The sequence below is a fragment of the Sceloporus undulatus genome, chromosome 4, assembly GCF_019175285.1.
Source record: "Sceloporus undulatus isolate JIND9_A2432 ecotype Alabama chromosome 4, SceUnd_v1.1, whole genome shotgun sequence".
Taxonomy (NCBI): domain Eukaryota; kingdom Metazoa; phylum Chordata; class Lepidosauria; order Squamata; family Phrynosomatidae; genus Sceloporus; species Sceloporus undulatus.
Genome location: NC_056525.1, coordinates 106,808,991 through 106,832,889, shown reverse-complemented (window position 1 = coordinate 106,832,889; position 23,899 = coordinate 106,808,991). Strand labels below are relative to the sequence as shown.

The following is a 23,899-nucleotide window of genomic DNA, read 5'->3' as shown; positions in this document are numbered from 1 at the left end:
GATAGATAGATAGATAGATAGATAGATAGATAGATAGATAGATAGATAGATAGATAGATGCCAAGGGATACACATACCCTTTATCATCTCTTTTTACTGTCATATGGAAGTCCACTTTCTCTCCTAGGCCATGGGTTTACTTTCCCATCAAAAATATCTGCAAACTCCAAGTCAACATATCTTAATATATACATAATCTCTCAATCCACTGAGTCCCCAAAGAATTTTGAAGAAAACAATCTGTAACATAGGATTGGAAAAAAATTATTTTATTTTCTTTAAAAATACAGTACACAGCAGCATGTCTCTTCCCCACCCTTTTACTGCTGATTCACAAAGAGATAACATGATCAGTTAAACCCAAATACTAGGCTGTTATAAATCCTGAGAGACAGACTCAGTTACATGCTGTTTTACGTAAGACAATATGTTGAAAAAGAATAGTCTTTCTTTTAACATAAAAGAGTCTCTTCCTGAACTTATGAATCAGATATAAAACCTGCAGAACTGCTGTACTGCAAAAAACCAATTGAGGATTTCCCTGAAATCCTCATTGTGAACAATTTTACATAAGGTGGATCCTCAATAGCTAGACCAAGAAACGCAAACATACCACACATGGTGAGCATATGGGATATGCTATGATTTATCAGACAGGATTGATAGTTTAACAAATGGTTGATGTAACATACATTGCATTATCATAGTTAAGGGCTCAATTCTTTACTTCCCAGGAAGGCAGTGGCCTTTTAAACAATACACAATATAATTCCATCTTTGGGAAACATCTGTTTTAGCTGCCTCTCATTCAACAGGGCACCTATAGTGGACACTGGTGGCTCCCCTTACAGAAAGGCAGTAAGCCACTGAGTTTGGGGAACCTTTGAAGGAACTTTCCAAGTTGCTGAACCTGCTTTGGAGATTATAGTTCAGCACCACAAATAGTGCCTTTAAAATCTGGAATAAGATGTGCAGTGGATTCACCGCCCCACTAACATGGGAGCCATCAACAGTTGTGGGAGAAAGGCGGGATATAAATCCTTGAAATAAAAATAAATATATAAATAAATGACTGGAAGTGTAGGATTTATATCAGCCTGAGAGGTGAGAGGAGCAATCCCCTTCGGAATGCGCATAATAAATTAAACTCGGCCATTTAAACTTCCAAGCCTTTCCCATCCACTGTGTGGAACGGAAGCAAGCGTGCATCTGATCCCTGAAAGAAATATCATGCAGAAATGCACTTGGGAGTCAAGCTGCATGATCAGCATGATCTCATGATATATATTACTGTTCTTGCTGGCCTTTATCCACACTGCAAATGGGAAAGTATCAAATGGGGTAGTACATTTGGAAGAAGCAGAATTGTTCCACACGTAGGAAGCTAACACATCATAGATTATTACTTTTGGCCCTCTATATCTATGGATTCTTTATATTCCAAAAAGCAAACCCTGATTTTCCTATTTTATATAAGGGATACCATTTCACTATGCCATTGTATATAATGGGACTTGAGCACCCATGAATTTTGGTATACACAGGGATGTCGTGGAATCAACCCCGAGTGAATACCAAGGACCCACAGGAATTTGTTATATGCAAGGAGAATTTATTTTATTTATTATAAGAGGGAATAAGAATGCAAGTTTTGCAGCCCCCTCCCTTCAAAAGGCTTCTGCCATGCAATTCAGCTGATTGTGTAAGTTGGGTCCTCTGTTCTTGTTTAAGGCAGGATTTAACTCAGGGGCAGGAAACATTTGGCCCCCAAACTCCCAGGTTGTCCATCATTGCTAATAATAGGAGATTATAGAGATACTATTTGAGGGCCAAAGGTTCTCCATCCCATATTTAATGGGTTATGTTATTTTCAAAATAATATAAAAGTACAAAACATCATATGTATTCTTAAAGAACTGACAATTGCATATGAGCTAAAATAGAATGTGTTTTATTCTTTTCTGTCCTGCTGCAAAACATGATGTAGCACACATCATCTGGGCAGATCTTGGTCAGCTTGTTATCAAACAAGTCACAATCTTTCTTAGCCTTTGTCATGTCTATCTATACAATAATTGTACAAATTGTACTCACTGTAATGAAGAGCTGGATTGTCTTATTATTGGGACCAATTCCATGTAGAGTCAGCCCTCCATATCCATGGATTTTTCATCCATGGATTCAAAGATTCACAAATTGACAATATTTTAAAAAATATGAATTCCAAAATGCAAACTTTGATTTTGCCATTTTATATAACTATGCCATTGTCTCTAATAGGACTTGAGCATCCATGGATTGTGCTGTCCATGGGAGGCCCTGGAACCAAACCCCAGTGGATATCAAGGGTCCACTGTATTTGCTCAAAGTGGTTAATGGAAAGGAAAGAACTGCAATCTAAGTTTGCATTTTTCTGTCCTATTGGTTTCAAGGCCTAGTTCATTCTGACACACTGGAGGAAAATGACATTGGCTGAGAGCCTATTTTTCAGTCTACACACTTGTGACAAAGGAGCAAAGGCTCAATGAAATCCTGTTAATGAATTGTAAAGATGCATAACAGGGCTAAGAACTCTGATGTGCAATGGACCAATGTGGCTCAGGGTAAAATGTGCATTGGTCACTCCTGTAAATGCTGTTATGCACTGTTACATGGTAAGGTTACAGCAGCCCCTTAGTGAACAGAGGTGTTGAGCAAACGCTCTGGTCTCTTTCCTGTACATGTAAGACCACTTACCTTGATATACCATATATACTTGACTGTAAGTCGGCCTCATGTATAAGCCGAAGGCAGGTTGTGGGGCCAAAATTATGGATTTTGCCATGACCCATGGATAGGTCATGGGTAAAACTTGGAGGCTCCTTCAGTGTGTGTGTGTGTGTGTGTGCATGCGCGCGAAGAGTAAGAGAGACTCTAATTAAGGCTTTTTGCTTCAGCTTTTCAATTTTGCTTCCATCCTTCACTTCTCAGACAGCAGAAGCCAGTGCAAGAGGGAGAGGGACTCTGTTTGCAATTAATCACTCAGGACTCTTTCTGCTTGGCTCAAGAGAAAAAGAAACTCTCCATGGGGAAATCTGAAAGAGATGCTATCACATTACCATACTGACCCATAAATAAGTCAACATGGGATTTTGGGGTCAATTTTTGGGTATAAATCTTTAGGCGTATAGACGAGTATATACAGTAGGTCCACAACAGAATTCCAGTTATCATGTGAAAATATGTACCTCCATCAAAGCTAATCAGGTCACAGACTATTGAGCTATGTGTTTGTTCTAGTCACTCAGTGTAAAAAAGCCATCAATTTTGCCCTGCTTTGTCATTAAAATAAAAGGGAAAATGTACAAAATGGGCCATTAGGCCTTCTTACCTTATTTTGTTTACCTTCTTATTTTCCTCACACACCTTCCTGGCATATTCAAAATAATTCCTGAGATATATAATATATAACTGGAAGGATGACAATACTTTGGTTAAATCTCTTAGCATTGTAAAGACCACTTCTCATGAGTCTTTTAAAAGTAACACACACCATCATGATCACCACCCTCTGTAGCACCTCATATTGAAGGAATTAAATTGTGGAGACCTGGGTTATATTTTGCCTGTTGTCACATGTGAAAGTTAATGCTATATGACCCTTCTTTGGGAACCAAAGTTCCATTTTCAAGAATAGTTTCACTTATCTGAAGCAATGATCCTCACACTGTAATTTAGAGCCAACATCATAGTTTGTCTAGCGAACACACTTTACAAATCATATACCACCTTCCTCTCCTAAAGCCACATCTCCACACTCTCAAAACCTGTTTTGGAGGACTGGGAAACTCTAGATCAGGGTGGGGGTGAAGAGAGATAAAGTCATGTTAAACTAGCATGATATTAAAGTCCATCACTGTTATGTTCTCAGTGGCTTATTCCTGATCCTATGCCTAACTCTAGTTGCTGCAGAGCAACTTGGCATCCTACGTGAAGCACACCAAACAGAGCAGGACACTTCTAGTCTTCCTGCTGATGAAGGGAAATACTATCAACCTTCCCAACACACCCCATAACAAAAACAACAGTTTAGTGGCCAGCCCTATTTACATTACTGAAGAACTATGATGGCCATTCATCTGCCAGAAGAACTTTAGTGTTGAAGAAAGATTCATACTGATAGCTCCTTCAACATAAAAGATGGGGACAATGTACAACAAAAGAGGGAGAGAGAAAGAGGGCCTGGGAGCCTGGCACATTTTGAGCACTTCTTCCTGTAAATGAGAATCCAAGGCCTTGGGATCACTTTTGGAAATGGGTCTTTGGCTAGGCCACATTAAACTTCAAATACTATCAATGGCCAGCAATCACTGTACTTATATGTCATGAAGTAGAAGAAGAAGAAAAACCCACCCTATATGAATATGCCAGGCCTAAGAATAGAGCCATTAACCTTCAATAAGAGAGCATTCATCGTTAAAATAATAGGATATCCCAATGCCTAAGTGTTCTCATTTCTAATCCTAATTACAGGGTACATTGAAGACATTGAAAAACTACAAAATCAACTATTTAACCACATGAAGTCAGGAAAATATCCAAATAAATAATTTGATTTAAAACTATGATACAATACTCATTATAGTATAAATTGGCATTTTTTTTTTGTTCTTCAAAAGCAGAAGCACCAGTCTTAAGATATAAATGTGGTATGTGAAACACATCATTAATATGGAGTGCAAACAGCATCTTAGTACTGGGTGTCATTAAAAAAAAACACGTGTGTACACTGAAATCTGTTTGAATGGGAATGAGTGTCATGCTGAATTTTTAAAAAACCTATAAAGTTCAGCCTAATTAGATTTAATGGTATACTGCCAGATTCTTACCTGGCTAAGTTAAAAAAAGAAATAAAACAATGCATATCCCCCAAACAAGGGAAATGGTATTTTATGTGACGTGCTCAGGTACACTCTTTCCCAATAACTCCCCCCACCCTCGATCCCTAAATGGTGCAATGCTTTTCGCTGGAAAATGTTCTTTGATATTTCAGGCATATTCTTCATAGGCTGCTGTAAATTTTAATGCTGCTAAATCTGGTCACCCAACCAGATGAAGTTTTTCTTCATTTTATATTCAAAACATTTCAGTTATTATGAGTGAACTGTGAAAAGAGATGACGTCCAATGGAGCGAATAGACATCAGTTTCGATATCATGTGACTTCTGCAAAGGCCGTGATGTGGTTCTACAAAGATTGAAAAAAGTAGAGAAGAAAACAGTCAGAAGTCTGTAATTTCCAGAGCAATCGTTTTGCCCCAACTCGATTCCTGATCACCAACCATCTGCTTCCTGCCATGTAATTTAGGAGAACATTTCCATGCTTTCAGAGTTTTTGTTTCATTTATGGCAGTACAACCATCCACCCCTGCAGTAAGTCTCAAATGCATCACAAAAACACCATACATTTTAGGGCATAAATATATTTATTGAAGCAATGCAAATGTGGGGAGAAAGGCAGGCATTTCCAGGATGGATGGAGTTTAGGGAAGAGTACTTATCCCTTCCACAGTCACCAAGTCTCACCTTCAGATCCCTCTACTATCTCCTACAATTGCTTCTCCTATGCCTAGAATGACCTCCAGTTTTTGAGACTGCCTAAAGCAGCGGTTCTCAACCTGTGAGTCGCGACTCTTTTGGGGGTCGACCGACCCTTTCACAGGGGTTGCCTAAGACCATCGGAAAACACATATCTCCGATGGTCTTAGGAACCAAGACACCACTAATTTTATGGTTGGGGGTCACCACAACATGAGGAACTGTGTTACAAGGTCATGGCATTAGGAAGGTTGAGAACCACTGGTCTAAAGGGTCAAAATGCTTTATTGTAACAAGCCAACCTGAAAATGGTTTTCAGGGTGAAACATCAGATTAATCACTAGCCTCCCATCCACCAATGCCCTGGCTCCTCTGTATGTTCCCCAACATTTAATTCTGTCCTCAGCCCTATATAACCATGTCTTTTATGCATCTCTTGTAGCATGAAATTCTAAGTAGATAACTAGAGTGCTATTCAATAAGCACCTTAAGAGTAACATTCCAGGAACCAAATGCCACCAATTCTGATAGTAGATCACTTTGTGTTTCACTGCTAATTCTGTTTAAATTTCACATTTCTTCCTTCACTGATTTCTTTAAAAGATAATTATGCCCAAAGAGCCATATGCTATAGAATGAAATAACAAAACGTTAAATAAAAATGGCATTTGCTAGTTGACAGTACATATTTAAAAATTCTTTTTCAGTTACTATAATGTCCCCTGTATTTTCATTACTCTTCCTTCTGATTCTTTCATCAGGATGGCTCCATCTCCCTGTTTTTAGTGTATATTTGCACGAAAAAAGTGTGTTTCTGTATATATAAAATTGAAACTCTCATAAAAACAGCATTTTAAGTTTGCCTGTGGCTGTCAAATTAGCAGAAGCTTATAATCATTGGCATGCATAATGTTTTCATTTTATAAGATAGTACTCAGAAGCAATCATGTTATTTGCTTTCCTAATAAGAAAAAAAATGTTGGCAAAAAGAATGATCTCAAAGAATATAAGGCCACTTTCCCAAGACTCTTAAAATCCACTGAAATATACAGTATTCCCAAAATACTTAAATCTCACTGTAAGGTATGGTATATGTTAATTATAATTAATTTATATTCCATTATTTTAAGTGGGGATTTAGGATGAATAACTATCTTTGATTAGGGTTAGGGTCTCTAGGACCTGAACTAAACTCCAAGACCTCCTAAATTGTGTTGGTTATATTCAGAGAAAGGAAGAATGAGGGGAGTTGCTTTCATCTTCAAGCAAAGAGCCAAATAAATCAGAAAGTTTCTCTCTCTCTTTCTCTCTCTTTCTATATATATATGTGTGTGTGTGTGTGTGTGTATTTCAATAAACAAGATCATCAAGGATTGATGATTGTGCACACAAACTTATGTTTGTAAAAGGTAAAGGTAAAGCTAGTCCCTTTACATGAATGTCTAGTCATAACAGACTGTAGGGTGCTCATCTCCGTTTCTAAGCCAAAGAGCCAGCATTGTCTGAGAACTGCTCTAGTGGTCATGTGGCCAGCATGACTGCACTGAATGCTCTTATCTTCCCACTGAGAAGTGGTACCTGTTTATCTACTTGCATTTGCATGCTTTTGAACTGTTAGGTTGGCAGAAGCTGGGACTAGTGACAGGAGTTCACTCCATCATGCAGCACCCAGGTCTCGAACTGCCAACTTTCCGATCTTCTGATCATCGGAACTGGCGTCTTAACTACTACGCCACTGCATCCCTTTCTGTGCACACAACCAACACAGTTTAGGAGGTCTTGGAGTTTAGTTCAGGTCCTAGAGACCCTAACCCTAATATGTTTGTACAACCACATATTTCCCCCATTTGGTGATGTGCTGTGATTTTCAACACCAACCATGTATTTTAGACTGCTACCATACTACAAAATTAATGTAGTTTGACACCGCCTTAGCTACCATGGCTCCATTCTATGTAATCCTGGGATTTGTAGTTTGTTTTGGCACTGCTTCTTGACTTTTTGAATGCCTAAGCAGGAAAACAGTGGCACTGCCCCTCAAAGGAGCTCTGGAAGAGTAGAGGGATTGTTTTAGGTTTTTCTAGGATGGACTAAGCTCTCGCTTTTCACCACTCTACTCAGGTTAAGGGATGGTTCCTTTTTTTAAAAAAGAATTAATACTGTGAACTCTTGCCATTACATACTTTTTGACCTGGACACATTTTCTTAGCCCTGTCATCAACTAGTCACCTCTGCTTCACATCCCAGAGACACAATAGTTCCCTCCTCATCTATCAAGCCTCTAGGGTGAGCATAAGTACCTATGCCTGTTGAAATTTCATACATTTTGGCATCATTTTCCTTTGCTTCATTCTTTACATCCATTGTTACATGCCCCTAAGTTTTACCCTCAACATGAGTCATTTCAAAATCCATAATTCTGGCACCAAAACCTGGCCTTGACTTACACAGGAAGGTGATTTATTCATGAGTATATATGGTTGTTCACCTCAGCATTTCTATTTGGGTTTCTACAGCACAATTACTAAGTTGGCTGCAGTTCTAAAAGTCACAGTCACTTACTGGGAAGAAAAATAAAACTCAGCATGCACCATTGTGATTATTTCAACCCAGCCGCTCAGTAGAAGTGATTCAGTAACACAGGTGAAACATGGAAACTCAAAGAAGCCAAACAAATAAAACAAAGTAGCAAAACATCCCCATTGGGGAAAAAGAATACTGAGGCAGAACCTTAAGTGCAGGTTTTTGGTTCAATACAAAAATAAACATACTGAGCATTATTATTTTTAGTACATCAAGTAATATTTTATCAGTCATATGCATTTTGAGAAAAAATAAGGAATTCATATTAATTATTTACAAGCTGCATGCAAATTGTAGATATGAGCTCCTTATTTATGTCTTGTATTCTAGTTCTCCCTTGGGAGTGCAATATGATCCTTAGCAGCTTATTAAACATGTCAGAACTGATATGCCCATTTTGAAAATCCTCCCCTCCAAATTATTTCTTTCTTTTCATTTTCTTTATCAATTCCCCCTCATTATATGACAAGTACAGAATACAAAAACAACTTCCCAGAAGTCTATTTCTCAAAATGCCCTTTGCCTGCACTGAAGGCTAAAACCTATGCCTTCCAAAGCCACACTTCAACACACCAGAGTGCGCTTTTTTGCGCACATACGTTTATTGCCTTATATGAAGATGTTCAAAGTGATCCATTCCTGTTATCCAAGAGAAAACTCTAAAGAGACGGGCTTTAAAAGAATTTTGCTGCAAGGGCTCATCTTGACCATGATCAATAACTTGATTCTGCAACATTAATGGTTATAGTCACCAAATTGTGTTAGGCATAGTTTCATGTTTCTTTCATCCAACCAGTGCAAGTTAAAAACCTAAGGAAAGGAAATCTACTTCAATGAACTTAACCAGTGCTTAGGTTGCTCCCTTTGGTGGACATATAATGAAAATAAGTAATTGCAAAGAGAAATTCAGATGCTTTGTAAAAACAAAATAATCTTGGAAGGAACCGTATTATGGGTTTCATAATAAAATACCTCTGGTTGTATGAATAAATCTTTCAATTTTGGTTTCATTTTACTAATCTTATGTTTGATTTGTCTCATAGACTGAAATTTTTAAAATTCAGCTTGGCCCAAACTTTGGGATTTTTTTTTAAAAAAATTGTATGACAATTTGTATGCATTTTCTTAAACAATGGGCTGGAACAGGCAGGCCGAAATAAAGCTGCTTCAGGCAAGGACGTAGCCAGAGGGGGGGTTTGGGGGGGCGGAACCCCCCCATCAGGTCCTGGGGGCATTCAAGCTCCTTCCTCCCCCCCTCCCCTCCATTAAAACCACGGCGAGGGAACAGAGGAAAGACAAAACAAAAGTTCCTCTTTTCCCTCTCCTCCGTGGCTTTAATGGAGGGGGGAGGGAGGAGGAAGAGAGGGAGGGGGAGAGAGACAGAGAGAGAGAGAGAGGGAGTCCCTATGATTCGCTTTTGTTTCTTTCAGAGTACGGCTTCCACTCCTCCTCCTCCCCCCCCCTTCCTCCCTAAGGGAGAACTGAAGAAAAGAAGGAAAAGGTGACTTCTAACTTTTAGCTGTTATATCCATGTGCAATATAGTATAATAATAATAATATCCCTTACCCAAAGTGCTGAGGATTAGATGTATTTTGGATTTTGGAGTTTTTCAGATTTGGGTATATTTATATACAGTATTATGTCTAATGGGATATTATACTGGGAGATGGGATCCATGTATGTTTCATATGCATCTCATAGACATAGACTGAAGGTAATTTAATGCACAATATTTTTAAAATAATGTTGTGCTTCTGCATACTGAGCTTCTGCAAAACCCTGAGACCACTATGCCTTGTATAATTCAATAATTCAGTCATTGATCTAAACCTTCAGGATTCCCAAGTTTCCTTGAGCTGGGATCAGACCAGATGCTCTCAGGGTCAGTTTGGGGTTTTGGAAGTCCAGAGAAAGGAGACTCAAGACTCTACTCTGGACATTTCTCCTGAGAATGGACTCATGTTTTCAAAAAACAGTCATTTCTGGATTTTTGCAACAACCAAAAAGAGGAGGGTCTGTGATGGAAAAAGGCAAGAGGCTTCCTTCCAGCCTTGTTTTTTCTCTTTTTAAAAGACAAATAGTATAAAATACAGTTAGCTGGCCCTTTTTCAGCATGTCAATGGGGATGCTTTGATGGAGAGTTCCTGCATGGCAGAATGGGGTTGGACTGGATGGCCCTTTGTGGGGTCTCTTCTAACTCTATGTTTTTATGATTAATTAATTAATATATGGAATCAATCTAAGATGATGAATCGGGGCTGTGGAGTCCTATGGCCCTGCTCCAGGCAATGCTAGACTGCAGGCCCCATCATCCAGCAGCACCACAGACTGATGGGAACTGCAGTATAATAAGGCTGCACACTGCAGAAATAATCCAGTTTGACACTGCTTTAATGCTATGGAAAATCCTGCGATTTCCTGACAAAGAAGGCTAAATGTCTCACAAAACTACAATATCCAGATATTGTTGTTGTTGTTATTTTCTTATATCCCGCCTTTCTCCCAATATACAGACTCAAGGTGGTGATTTTCCATAGCATTAATCTATAGTATATCTTTCTACAATGCAGATGGACACCTCCATTACATAATTTGTTGAGGATGCTTTGACTGGGAGATCCTGCATGGCAGAATGGGGTTGGACTGGATCAGGGCCATTCTTGGGGTCTCTTCCAACTCTATGATTCCATGATTCTGTAGCACTCTGAGCCTACTGTGATTTTAATTGTTTTTAAATGTATAAAGGTATAAAGTCTTATAATGTAAGCCATGCACTGATGGACTATTGCACTATAATTTTTTATTGATTGATTTTATACCCTGCCTTTCTCCCAAAATAGGATTCTCTTAAAGGGGTTTGTTTAATATAAAAAGAAAGGAACGTATAATGGCTTGGAATTAAAAATTATGATAGATAGATAGATAGATAGATAGATAGATAGATAGATAGATAGATAGGTAGGTCTTGGAATTAAAAGGTGTGTGTGTGTGTGTGTGTGTCTCAAAATTAAAAATCCCTCTTGGAAGTGGGAATGAAATGTGTGGATGCAGCCTGGGTTCGTAGCTCAGCTCAGATGTTGGAATACAGTGTCTCAAAGCATGAACAGAGTGGCTGCCGCTCATTGCTTGAGCAGCTGCACTTTGCTTTATCGAGCTGAATTTATCTGATGTAAACACCTTCAGAGGAAGGACTCAGTTTGCATCTGCACTGAAAAAATAATCCAGTTTGATGCCACTTTAATTGCCCTTGGCTCCATGTTGTGAAATGCTGGGATTTGTAGTTTGTTATGGCACCTGACAGATGACTCAACTACAGTTCCCAAGATTCCATTGCACAAAGCCATAACGGAAGTTAAAGTGGTGCCATCAAGGTGTCGCGGGTAAACGCTCAACCCTCTTTTTGTGTCTTGGGGTGGGGGGCTCTTAGCCTCTCAAAATGGTGGCACTTAGTCTTGACCCCCCCCCCTTCCCAAAATCCTGGCTACGTCCTTGCTTCAGGTCACTTTGGAGGTATGCTGTTTAAATGATGCATCGGTTTTAAGAGGCCAGAAGCCACACCAAAGGCACATTCCAGTCCTAAGAACTGGAGTGCCACTTTAGTGCAGCTTCTGACCTCTTAAGATGCATGTGTCATTTAAACAGCAAACCTCCAGAGTGTCCCAAAGCAGCTTCATTTTGGCCTGTCTGTTTGGGCCCAATTTGACTTAATATATACAAAGGAAGGGGCCATTCTTTTCCCTGCAGATTTCTATAATCCTGGTCTGCTAAATCCTAGTGCTTTCCATGAACCAAAAGAGCCCTTCTTTCACATGGACTGCCAATCTAAATCCAACCTAGTTGGTATTTTCTGCAAAGGGAATTGGGTTGGCTTTCCTTTACCGGAAACTTATTTTAATGGTTGACTGAAGGCTGTATATCCCACTTTTCAGGTGCACTGTACAAAGCTGTCTTACTGAATTAAAAGGGAAGACCCATACAACTATCTTAAAGAAATTGTTACTTTTATGCTCCCCTAAGGGCAAGAATCTGCTGTTAGTGGCATTTAAGGGCAAGGAGAGTTGCTCTGCAATATGGATGGGCTGACATTCTCTCCTGTTAACTACTTTGCCTTTTGAGATGTCTGACCTTGGTGAAATTCAGTAACATTGTGGGAAAGAGAAAAGTAAAAAGTGAAAGAGAAGATGAATAAAGATAACTGTGAACAGGGTGGAAGATTCTCATAAAGTATGTTCTCAGAGATACCAGAATGCTTCCTTACCAAAGAAATGGAAGACACAAAATCTAAGATCACAAAAATCCTGCAGATCTATTTCTACATTTTTCATTGTGAAAGGGCCCCACACCTGAAATTATATTGCTCTTTTGACACATAGCCCAATCTGTCCTCTTGAAGCCTACTGAATCGTGTGTGTGCACGCATGCGCTTGTATTTGTGTGCTTCTGCATTATTAGGAAACTAGAGATGCAAATCTTCCCTGATTTTATTCTCAAATATGAGAATGAATTGTTAAAAACAATTCTCATACTTGAAAATGAAGAATTTAATTTCAAAACAAAAATCTCCCATAGTGTGAGATTGTAAGAATTTTTGTGCACTTGTCTTTAGAAATTGCACAAAAACTAGTGTTTTGAACACCACAAAGACTGTCCGGCATCTTGTTGGGAAGTTACGACATCATAAACTCCTTGAGATGGCATAAGAGCTAATAAATAAATATTGATTGATTGATGGACATCATAAACTAAATTTTGGTTGGAGAGTTTAGAATTGCTGTGTTGCACAATGGTGGTATTCTCAAGAGGCAATCCACTGGAGAAGATAACTATGCACCACCACACTTTTTACCTGACCTTTCCATATTTCAAGTGTACATCCAAGGGCATAGCTAAGCAAGGACTTCTTTGTCACAAAGATTTTCAGAATAGATGCCAGATACAGCACAAGCCTGCAGCTGAGTGTGCTATATCTAGAGCTCACAGCTCAAATTCTCTGAGGTCTGTGACTGTGCTGACAGCTGGAGAAACCAAAACCTGATAGATACCAGACAGAAGCCATTGCACTGCTGACCTGGCAAAGGTAGCAGACTAGGATTTTAATATTTATACCAAGTCTGCCCTGCCTCTGATTCCTCAGTGCTGATGAGAGACTCTGGATTATAAGCCACCACTGATTTAAATAAAGGCCTCAGTTTGGTGGACAAATGATCCAAAAAGTCACTTTTTATCCAATACTGTACTTGCCTATCGTCTAATATATCTCCCTACTTATTGTTACCATTGGCTCCCACTTTTCTGCACATCACCTGTTGAAGGAGAAGGAAAAGAAAATTTAACACTTTTCCTATACACTGGTTGGAAAAGTTTGTTTCTTTTTTCTTTTTACTATAGCTCATACAATACTTCAGCCAATTTGGCTTTTCACTCTCATGTGGGAGTGAAGAAAGGGGTATATTTTGATATTTCTTTGAATTAAAAAGAAATCCACTAAAGGGTGAGAATAAAATGTTGTAGCTGGTACCAGGTATGACGCAGAAGTATTCCAAAACCATTGAAATGTTTTTTGGACATTTGAAAGAACCCAAAACAACAAACATCACACCTTTGTGCCATCTAAAGGAGCCCTATAAGACATAGCATTTATGACCACAAGGTGGCAGAGATCATATACTGTATCTGCCCATTCGCTTATGAATCAGGAAGGGGGAATAATGATTTTTAACATTAAAAAGGGTGTACAGATGAGAGAAGCTAAATTCCCCCCCCCCCCCAGGTCCATCTATATGTATCTCTGTGCCCCCTTTTCTCCCAGCCTAGCTCTTGATCCTCAAAGTGAGTTGGGTGTGGAGATATGTATCTGAACTGAAGAACAAGTGCAAAAGTAGCACAGGTTTCAGCAACTCTCACTCATCCATCTCCTTTGACAGAACTCTGATAGGCTGCCCCAATCATAACTGGTTTGCACCAGGCCAAAGCTTTTTCCAGACAGCCAGTGTCTTGCTTCATTCTGACATCTCACAAAGAGCTAAGAGCAGGGATGTTATTGAAGATACACGATCATCAACCAAATGCTTGCTCGAGCAAATGAGATGGTGACCTCCTTATGACAAAGTGTCAGAAAGGCTTATAGAGACATCCGTTGAGCACTGTGAAGAATTACGAAAAGAAATCTGTTTGTTCTCCTCTGGAACTGTAGGGAACACATAAAGGCTTTTACAACTGTCAATGCTCAGCTGTAACTCCCACTTATTTCAATTAGATCAGTGAATTTATCCCCAGACCTCTTTCTTTCTACCCCATTCTTGTAACTTTGTGAACTGTAAGCAGCCTCTCATGTGCCCTGGCAATGTCTCGCTCTCTCTCTCTCTTTCTCTCCCTCAACCAATTAAATGTAGGCATGCATCCTGATGCAAATGTCCATCTGCACTGCATTGCTGATCTATACTTTATTTTATTGGCTGGGTGCATCTTGTGATGAAAACAGTCAAATCAGCCTGCCTTCAGGAGAGCCACTCATTTGTTTTAACTAGTTCCCTAAGACTGCTACTGGACTGATACCTGTGTTTTGTATATACACCTGACATGTTTTAAGTACACATCTAAACATGTTCAGCATAAAATAATTTGCAAGTGTCATATATGCAGTACAAATACCTGCAAACAGTGGATGGCATCCTGGTAATGATATATGCATGTGTAAATGTGGCTTATGCACACAGAATTCCACATCTACTCTAGCGTTTTGTACCTCCATTCAAAATTTGCCCCAACTAGTAGCTGTCAAGCCTCAGGAAGGGCTGCTACTGTAGTGACTTAGGGGAGTGAGTGGGGAGAGGCAATTCAGAGGAGGAAGATGCAGCTGGCCAGTTCAATGGGAAGAAGAAACAAGGTGAGCTTCCAAATGGAATGCACCCTGCTTTCCCTTCCCCTTCCCCTTTGGCAGTGCTATACTCTACTTGCTCCATGCAAGATGCTGGTCATAGTTATACTCTTCCGGAGTGATGATCAGTCATGGTTGGTGATGTCCATGTCAGTAAGGGTGTTTTTTATGCTTGATGTTAAAACTTTAGAGCAGCCATCCACAGTGCTGAACTTTATCCCAAAACAAGGATACACCTGAGGTAGCTCCAAAATGTTTAGTCTAAAATTCTGAGTGGACTCACCATCTAATTGATATGGAAACCACCAGCGCAGTAGTGAAAGGTAGTTTTGCCTTGCTTTCTCTCCTCCCCACCACCACCCTGGACTTCTTCCTCTCAAGTAGCCGCTGGTAGATGGCCCCACGATGGGAGAAGTTCTGTCAGATGCAAAGGACGCACCACAGCACTGAATAGGAATGCCTCGCCACCGGGCGATGGAATGGGGCCGTTTTGAGGATACTTCGGTGTGCAGTAAAATCTGTTTTTTCTCAGTCATGTGCGGTCCTGAGCATCCCCTACCCATGCCCAGAACGTTTTTAAAAATGCATGCAATAAGGTCCCTTGTCTGCTTTTCAAGGCATATGCAAACTGGTTTTTTTTCATTTTACATATGCATATTGTTAATTTTGGATAAAAGTTTTGCTGAAAGATATTGAACTCTTCTTCTTTATTGTACTGTAGTAACCTGTCCCTATTCTTTCAATATTACTTCTGCCTCTGATACAATCTTTTCTGTTAAACAGGTAATGCCAGGAAACACGTTTACTTTATTAATTGAGGTACACCTGTGCAACTGAATGAATGATGTTTTTTCCAAAACTAACAATGTCCTTTGCCCAATATTTAAAATTTTAAATGGTGTGCATTATTTATTCTGAATTGCTTCATTTATTAACACATACACACCTAACAGTTACTTTAGCAAACAAAACAGATTTTCTTGAAATAAATAAATTTGATGTCCTGATCAAAGGAGTAGGGATGGACAGGAAATTTGCTTGCTGTACATTTTAATATGCAGGGATGTAGCCGGGGGGGGGATCTGGGGGTCCGACCTCCGGACCCCCCCATCCTTCCATTAAGAAAAATGAATGGTGTGTGCTGCTGCGCCGCCGCACTCAAGCCCCATTATAATGGTGGCACTTAGTCTGGACCCCCCGCTTCCTAAAATCCTAGCTACATCCCTGTAATATGAATCAAAGATATTTGCATTTCTAGAACATAACTAATACATAATTATCCTCCATTCTTCATTCTTCTCCACATTTTGAAATGGAGTTGTAATTTAAAAAGATGCATTCAGGAAAATTGTATTAAAATGTGTGCCTTTAAGAAAACTGTGTAAAAAAGAAAAAAGACATATATCAGAGAACCTTACCTGCAAAATTATGTGAGAGAAAATTGCTGACAAAAACAAAGTGCATGTTTATAGGGACTTTAAAAAAAATCTGCAAAGAAGAATTTAGCCAGGCAGCCACTATATTTCAGATTCCATGAAAAAATTATGCAGTGCAGGCAGACATTACCTTTTCTAAAGGGCTTTCTACCCGAGGAATGCTGATCATAGGCATTTGAGCCAGATTGTCCATGTGTGAATGTTCAATTTCTGGTTGTCTACCTTTAAAATTATTTACCACACACACAACCTAGAAAAAAAGAGAGATAAAATTAGGTATTATGAAAATATTGTATAAAATGATCTATAAATACTCATAATCAAATCACTATGTTATGCTAAACAACACTGAAAAATTATCTTTGCCAACATACAATTGCAAGTTCTCCTTGATTTAATCATTAGCTTGGGATGGTATTTAAATATACACCAGGGTAGACTGCCAGTTGGACCAGCATTTTAAAACACCTTGAATTCCTCCAGCATAGTTGCAAACTCATTCACAGATTAAGATAACATGCACAGTCAAGAGTGTAATCATGCCAGTGAACATGCCAGACATCTACATATACCATGGACAAAAAAATTGGGAAGCGGGAAGGATATGGAGTCTGGGGCCCCCATCATCCACTGGTTTGCCTTCTTTAATATTCCAAAATAATGATTGGGCTTGTGGGAAAAGCAGTATAATCAAGAAACAGTGGCCTGTTACAGACTGCCAAAATAAAGCTGCTTCGGGTCTCTTTGGAGGTATGCTGTTTAAATAATGCATGGGTCCTACGAGTCCGGAGGTCGCGCCAAAGCCACACTCCATTCCTAAGCACTGGAGTGCAGCTTTGGTGCAGCTTCCGGATTCTTAGGATCCATGCATCATTTAAACAGCATACCTCCAAAGAGACCCAAAGCAGCTTTATTTTGGCAGTCTGTAACAGGCCTATGTTAATGGCATTTTGTATGGGAAGAATGGATATCTTGTGGTCTTCTAGACATTGTTGTGGTGCAAATCCTAACATTTATTCATGGAATAAGCAAAGCTTAGAAAAGCCACTTTTTGGACTACAACTTTCAGAATTTCCCCAACTAGAACTTACTATGCTAACTGGGATGAGGGTGGAATTCAGGAAGTAACTTTCTAACCCCTGGAAATAACACCACTGTTTCTTCCATTGCATGGTGACTTCTTGATTCAACATATACTGGACATTCCTGTGGATCTGGTTATTCAGTAGGCTGCAACAAAAACTACCATATTCAAATCTTGTACACAGGTTTAGATTTCTGTACAAATTTTTTTGGAAAAAATATAATTACTTAGGCCTGACTCAGAACCCCTTTAAAAACAATTTTTCCATTTGGTTCAGTGGATAAGAGAGCTTCATGTAGCCACCTTGATGTATCTATGGAACTAATTCTCCAAAGGGAGCCAATGGGTGATCTCCCATATGAAGGTACTCTCTGGTAGTGTGCACTGAAATCCATGCTTGTTCAGTGATTCATAACTCCAACTGAAATGCAACAGAAAGATTCATGTGTAACTGAACTTACCAAAAAGACTGCTATAGAAATGCCAACTAGAAATCCTGCTATCACATCCGACCAATGATTTCGATATTCTGCTACTCTGTTGATACCAGTAAGGAACGCCATACACATTAAGCTTAAGCAAAGGACTGGTTTTGCCAGCCGTGTTCCTCTGGATTTTATTGTGTTGGTGATATACATCTAGGATGAAAAAGATTGGAGTAAATAATTAAAAGTAATATCAATTTCCAATGAATTTTTAAGGAACGAGGCAAAACAAAACAAAACACCCAAACTAGCAGTATTTCCCCCCTTTTTGGCTACAGTTACATTTAAAAATAAATAAATAAATCATGTGTAGAAAGCACAACATTTAAGCCATGGAACAAAGTAGTCCTAAATTAAGTAATTCATTTCCTATTTTAAGACTTCATTTCCAAATGCTAAGCCCACTTATAAAATGAAATGGAAATATTAAGAAATATGCTCAGTTTGTGTGTGAAAAATGAGTCCAGCTGTCTGATGTTTTCTTCATCTAGCAATAGCAAGTACATTTCTATATCGCTTACTGATGTACTAAGTTGTTTATAAAGTGTAAGCTAATTGACCCCAACAATCTGGGTATTCATTTTTGTAACTTCAGAAGGATGCCAGACTGAGCTGACCCTGAGCCCCTGGCTGGTATTGAACTGACAACCTTGTGGTTTGTGAGTGAGTGGCTGCAGTACAGGCATTTAATCAGTGCGCTGCCAGGGCTCCTTGTAGTTTCATATGACACAAAAACACACACCTGCTCTTTTTTTCAGAAGCAGACATCTAGGGCCCATCCACACTACACAGTTAGAGTGTTATATTCCTCTTGAACTGCTATGGCAACTTCCCATGGAATTCTAGGCCTTGTACCTTTTTGAGGCACTATGGGCCTGAACAGACAAGTGATAAATGCTAGCCTCAGGGAGAGTGGGGGAATGGTGTCCACATGATGCATGACCCGAAGCTACCCTGAGGCTGCTGTCATGGTGTGCATCTGACTGCATGGGGAGTGGCTTCACAGTGCTCTTTTGGCTCTGCGTCCAGATGACACAGTGCCAGAAGGTGCCACAGTGGCAGCATGGCATATAGTTGCCATGACTGCAATTTGGAGCTGAAAGGGGTGGCTACAGACTGTCCCTTAGGGGAGGTCTGTTTAGCACCCAGGGCTCCTTAAAAAACCCTCTCATGAAACATCAAATCTCTGGATTCTATAGGACTAGACCATGGCAGTTAAAGTGCAGTGACAATGCTATAATTATATAGTGTGAATGAGGCTCTGGTATCTGTTTTCACCTGCTTTTCTTTCTCTCCTGGAATCCTTCTTAATGGACCACTGGGAGTAGATGGCCTTGTTGCAGTGTAGGGAACAGTCCAGCTATAGCATAAGCAAATGTGTTCAACAGGTGGAAGAATATATCTAACTACAGCAGCAGGCAATTTGCCTAGTGCCTTTGCTTGCTGAACTCATCTCTCATTTATGCATAAAGTCCTAATGGCACCATGCACACCATCAGAGTTTCCTTGAGATTTTTTAAATGAATAAAGTCAACAAGAATCTATGTGACAATGCAGTTTCTCCCATCATCTGGGCAGCATAGTCTTCTTTCCAGGTAACAAAGAGGACACGGTGGCTCAGCCATTAATATGCTGATTCTGACTATTGCAAGATCAGCAGGTCTGCAGTTAGAGGTCCAAACACCACATGACGGAGTGAGCTCCTGTCACTAGTTCCAGCTTCTGCCATCCTAGCAGTTCAAAAGTATGTAAAAGTGCAAGTAGAAAAATAGATACCTTTCGGTGGGAAGGTAACACATTCTGTGACAGTCAGGCTGTCCAACATGATCACAGAGTGTTTTTATTGACAAAACTGGCTCTTCAGCTTAGTGATGGAGATGAGCATGCCACACAGTCGGACATGACTAGAAAAACTTGTCAAGGAAAACCTGAACTTTTACAACACAGTTATGATGTGTGATAGGATTAACTGCATGTAATAACTTAGAATGCAAGAGAGAAATTACGAGGGAGATGGCCAGTTGGACAAAATGCAACCAACCTCTAGATCCTTCTTAGCACAGGTTATAGAAAGCTCTGAGTAAGAACCACATGGGATGGGGGTAGGCTTGCCATAACCCGGCGGCCCCGTGCCAATCACGGTTTCCGGGGGGCCCCTCCCGGTCCCCGGTCCGGTTTTGGGGCCCCCACCCGGGCCTTGTTCCCGGTTTGGGGGACCGCTCGCTCCACCAATTTGCCGCGGCCGCTAAACGTGGCTTGGCTGCGGCGCCAACCCACCTCCTCCGCCGGCTCGCCTTCCTCACTGCTTCTCTGAGGCGCAGAAGCGAAGCGCCGCCAACCACACCGGCCCCCCACTGGGAGGGCGTGCGCGCCGCCCAGGCCCCACAGGGGCCAGGGCAGCGTGCAGCCGCCCCACCTCGCCTCCGCGCGACAGTGTGGGCGCCTGCTTCCCCCGACGACCCTCCACAATCGCCACCTTCATATGGAGGAGAAGGGGGAGAGGAGAGGAGGATGAAGAGGAAGGAGCTGAGTAGGGTGGTTTCCCATGGCAAAAAACGCGTCGCCCTGCCAACCCCCCACTTCCCGTCCGCGCGCGACTGACAAAACTCGCCTGCCTTTCCCTGCCTCCCTCCGCGCGCGCGCCAAGCCTTCATATGAAGAAGGAGGGGGAGAGGAGGAGGAAGGAGCCAGAGGAAGGGTGTGCCCTGAACTGAGGCCGGGGCAGAATTTGGGCAGAGGAGGAGGAGGAGGAAAGCGGAGTCAGTGGCCATTAGGTCTGTCCTTAGTTTTTTTTGGTGGGTTGTTAAATATTTTAAAAAAAATATAAATACTTATTTTATTTTTATTTATTAATTGTTTTTTATTTTTATTTTTTTTTTTTGCTTTTTGGTTTTTTTGTTATTTTTTTAATTTTTTTTTATTAGTTGCTTGTTTTATTTTATTTATTAATTTTTATTTTCGTGTTTTTATTTCATTTTATTTAATTTTTATTATTGATTGTTTTTATTTTATTTAATTAATTTTTATTAATTGCTTGTTTTTTTTTTATTTCATTTATAATTTTTATTATGCTTGTTTTTATTTTATTTATGACTTTTTTTTTATGCTTGTTTTTATTTATTTTTAATTTTATTATTCCTTGTTTTTTTATTTTATTTGTAATTAATTTTGATTATTGCGTGTTTTTTATTTATTTTATAATTTTTGTTATTGCTTGTTTTTATTTTATTTTATTAATTTTTGTTTGCTTGTTTTATTTAGTTTATTTTTTTATATTGCTTGTTTTATTCATTTTAATTAATTTTTTATTATTTGCTTGTTTTTATTTTTATTTTAAATTTTTTATTATTGCGTGTTTTTATTTTTATTTTATTAATTTTGTTATTAGCTTGTTTTTATTTTATTTATAATTTTGTTATTGCTTGTGTTTTTTATTAATTTATATGCTGTTTTTATTTTTTTTATTATGTTTCCTATTGCTTGTTTTTATTTGTTCTTCAATTATTATTGCTGTTTTATTTATTTCATATAATGTTTATTATGCTTGTTTTTATTTTATTTCATTTTTTATTATTGCTTGTTTTTTATTTCATTTTAATTTTTATTATTGCTTGTTTTTATTTTATTTTATTAATTTTTTATTATGCTTGTTTTTATTTTATTTCATTAATTTTTATTATTGCTTGTTTTTGTTTATTTCATTAATTTTATTAATTGCTTGTATTGCTTGTTTTTGGTTTATTTCATTAATTTTTATTATTGCTTGTTTTTTATTTTATTACATTATTTTTTATTATCAAATATATACACCCTGCCTTGTTTTTTTATTATTTTTTCAATTATTTTTTAATTATAATATATGCAAGTGCATTTTTTGTGTATTTAATGGCGCTTTGAATGCTAACAAGTCTCCTTTCTTGGACAATTAGAATGATGATGATGATGATGATGAGATGATGATGATGGAGATGATGATGATGTGTGAGGATGATGATATTGTATCACAAGCCTCTGAGGCAAGGCCATGTAAACTTGCTGTGATTTTTTACAAACTAGATGCCGCAGTGAAGAAAAAAACCACAGTCCCTTGCCCAAGTACACACTTCTGAGAAGTAAAAGCTGAACACCGAGGGCAAATACATTTCTGCCATCTAAGAATAAATGCCAAAATGTCCTCCATTTTGATCATGCCTAAAAACATACATTTATATTATAACATTTTTTTAAAAAAAAACTCTTTTTTTGCGTGTCCTCCTTTTGTATTAAAAATGTGTCCTACATTTGAAAATGTGCCCTACATTTGCCCCACATTTGTCCTGGTTGGAGGTCCTCACTTATGGCAACCCTAGATGGGGGACCTAACAAGGGATGCTTGGGGACAGGAGATCCTGTCCACCGGAGGAAGCTGGCTGAGACTGGACAAAAATGTCCCAGATGCCTAGCTACCCCATGAACATCCAAGACTACAAATCCCATCTGCAGCAATTGAACACCAGGAACTGTTCACCAGTCGCATCAGGGCATATGGTTATTTTGTTGATCTTGATTGGAATGCTATAATCTGTCCTGTGATTTGTAATTCCTAAGTGTGCCTGAATTGAAGGTGGTCCTTCATAAAGGAAGATGCCTTTTGCTAATGGAGATACTTATTAAGTAAGATATTCTTACCTAGAATAAAGCCTTTTCTTGTAAAAGTACTTCTCACTCATACACTCCTTTCATGTGCCTCTTGCTCAGTTTCATATCCACACCAGAGTTGGGAGAAGGGGGAAGAAAGCTTCAGAGATGGAAAGTGCAAATGGTACCCCAAAGTTGGAGTTGCGGGGGGGGGGGGGGTCAAATCAGTAGGTGGTGGCAACTCAATTCATTTAGATGGTCTCAAGGTGTCCCCTCCACCTCAGGCAGAAGCAGGAGAGGGACCCAAGAGCCATCACAGCCTGGATTACAACAGCAACACTTTTAGTTTTTCCATTATCACTTTCAGCAATACTGGAATACCAGCCAATTCATCTCTTCTTGCATTGTCCCATCCTCTAAGAGCAATTAATGTTAATCATCCATGTGTGAACAGAATAGAAGATAAGACCCTTCCACTGTTAATCCAAATGCATCTTTCTGTCTAAATTTCCCAGAAGCCACAGTAACCAAGTAATCTTGTTGCAGTTTATGGCCTTGGTCCAACACTGACACACTCTTAAGTGAAAGTGATGGTCTGAGTGTGCATAACTCAGCATTAAACTGTGACACAGGTCTTTCTTCACTGCCTGGTAAAATGTTTTCTTTGGATGCCACAATTAAAATAAAATAGCAGAGATCTGCAAATTGTATTTATGATGTTATCCACTGATTCTAGTCACCAAGTGAAGGATGTTGAGAAACTTTCTGCAGTGGTATCCAAAAGCTCTTCTTTGTGCTATTGATAAAGGAATGAGGTTGTTAGAATCAAGAGGAAAATTAGCTGATAGCTCATGAACAGTAGAGTCTTACGCATGTTCATGAGTTTTTTGGGAGTGTGGGAGGTGATATGATAGTCACCTCTGGCAAACAAAGTTTGCAGTTTTCCATAGGGTATGAAAAGCCTGCAAAACCTATTTGATGTGAGAGGGATCAAAATGTGGATATACAGCATGACAGATGCCTCTATCATATGACTTCCAACTCTGTAATCTGTCTCCAATTCAAAAGTATCTCACTCAAAGTAAAAGTGAACCATTATTAGAATCCCAGGATTACAATTAACACCACTCACAATATGCTGCTTGAAAGTGCATACATAGGCTTGGTTACATCAGAGAGTTTTCTGGTGTGTAGCACTCTTAGGTAAGTGTGTATAAGACAGCAACTCATGTGTCTCATC

General features: G+C 39.2%; 1 protein-coding gene across 1 annotated transcript in view; it reads right to left on the bottom strand.

The window, feature by feature from the left end:
* Positions 1 to 3,120: 3,120 nt before the first annotated feature.
* PLPPR5 (phospholipid phosphatase related 5) overlaps positions 3,121 to 23,899 on the bottom strand; it is a 118,497-nt gene continuing 97,718 nt past the window's right edge. The window contains exons 4-6 of the mRNA XM_042461494.1: positions 18,019 to 18,195; positions 16,604 to 16,723; positions 3,121 to 5,226 (exon numbers count right to left, since the gene is read on the bottom strand). Coding sequence (XP_042317428.1) covers positions 5,194 to 5,226; positions 16,604 to 16,723; positions 18,019 to 18,195 — 330 coding nt within the window. The 3' untranslated portion in view covers positions 3,121 to 5,193. The remainder of the gene's footprint in view (positions 5,227 to 16,603; positions 16,724 to 18,018; positions 18,196 to 23,899) is intronic.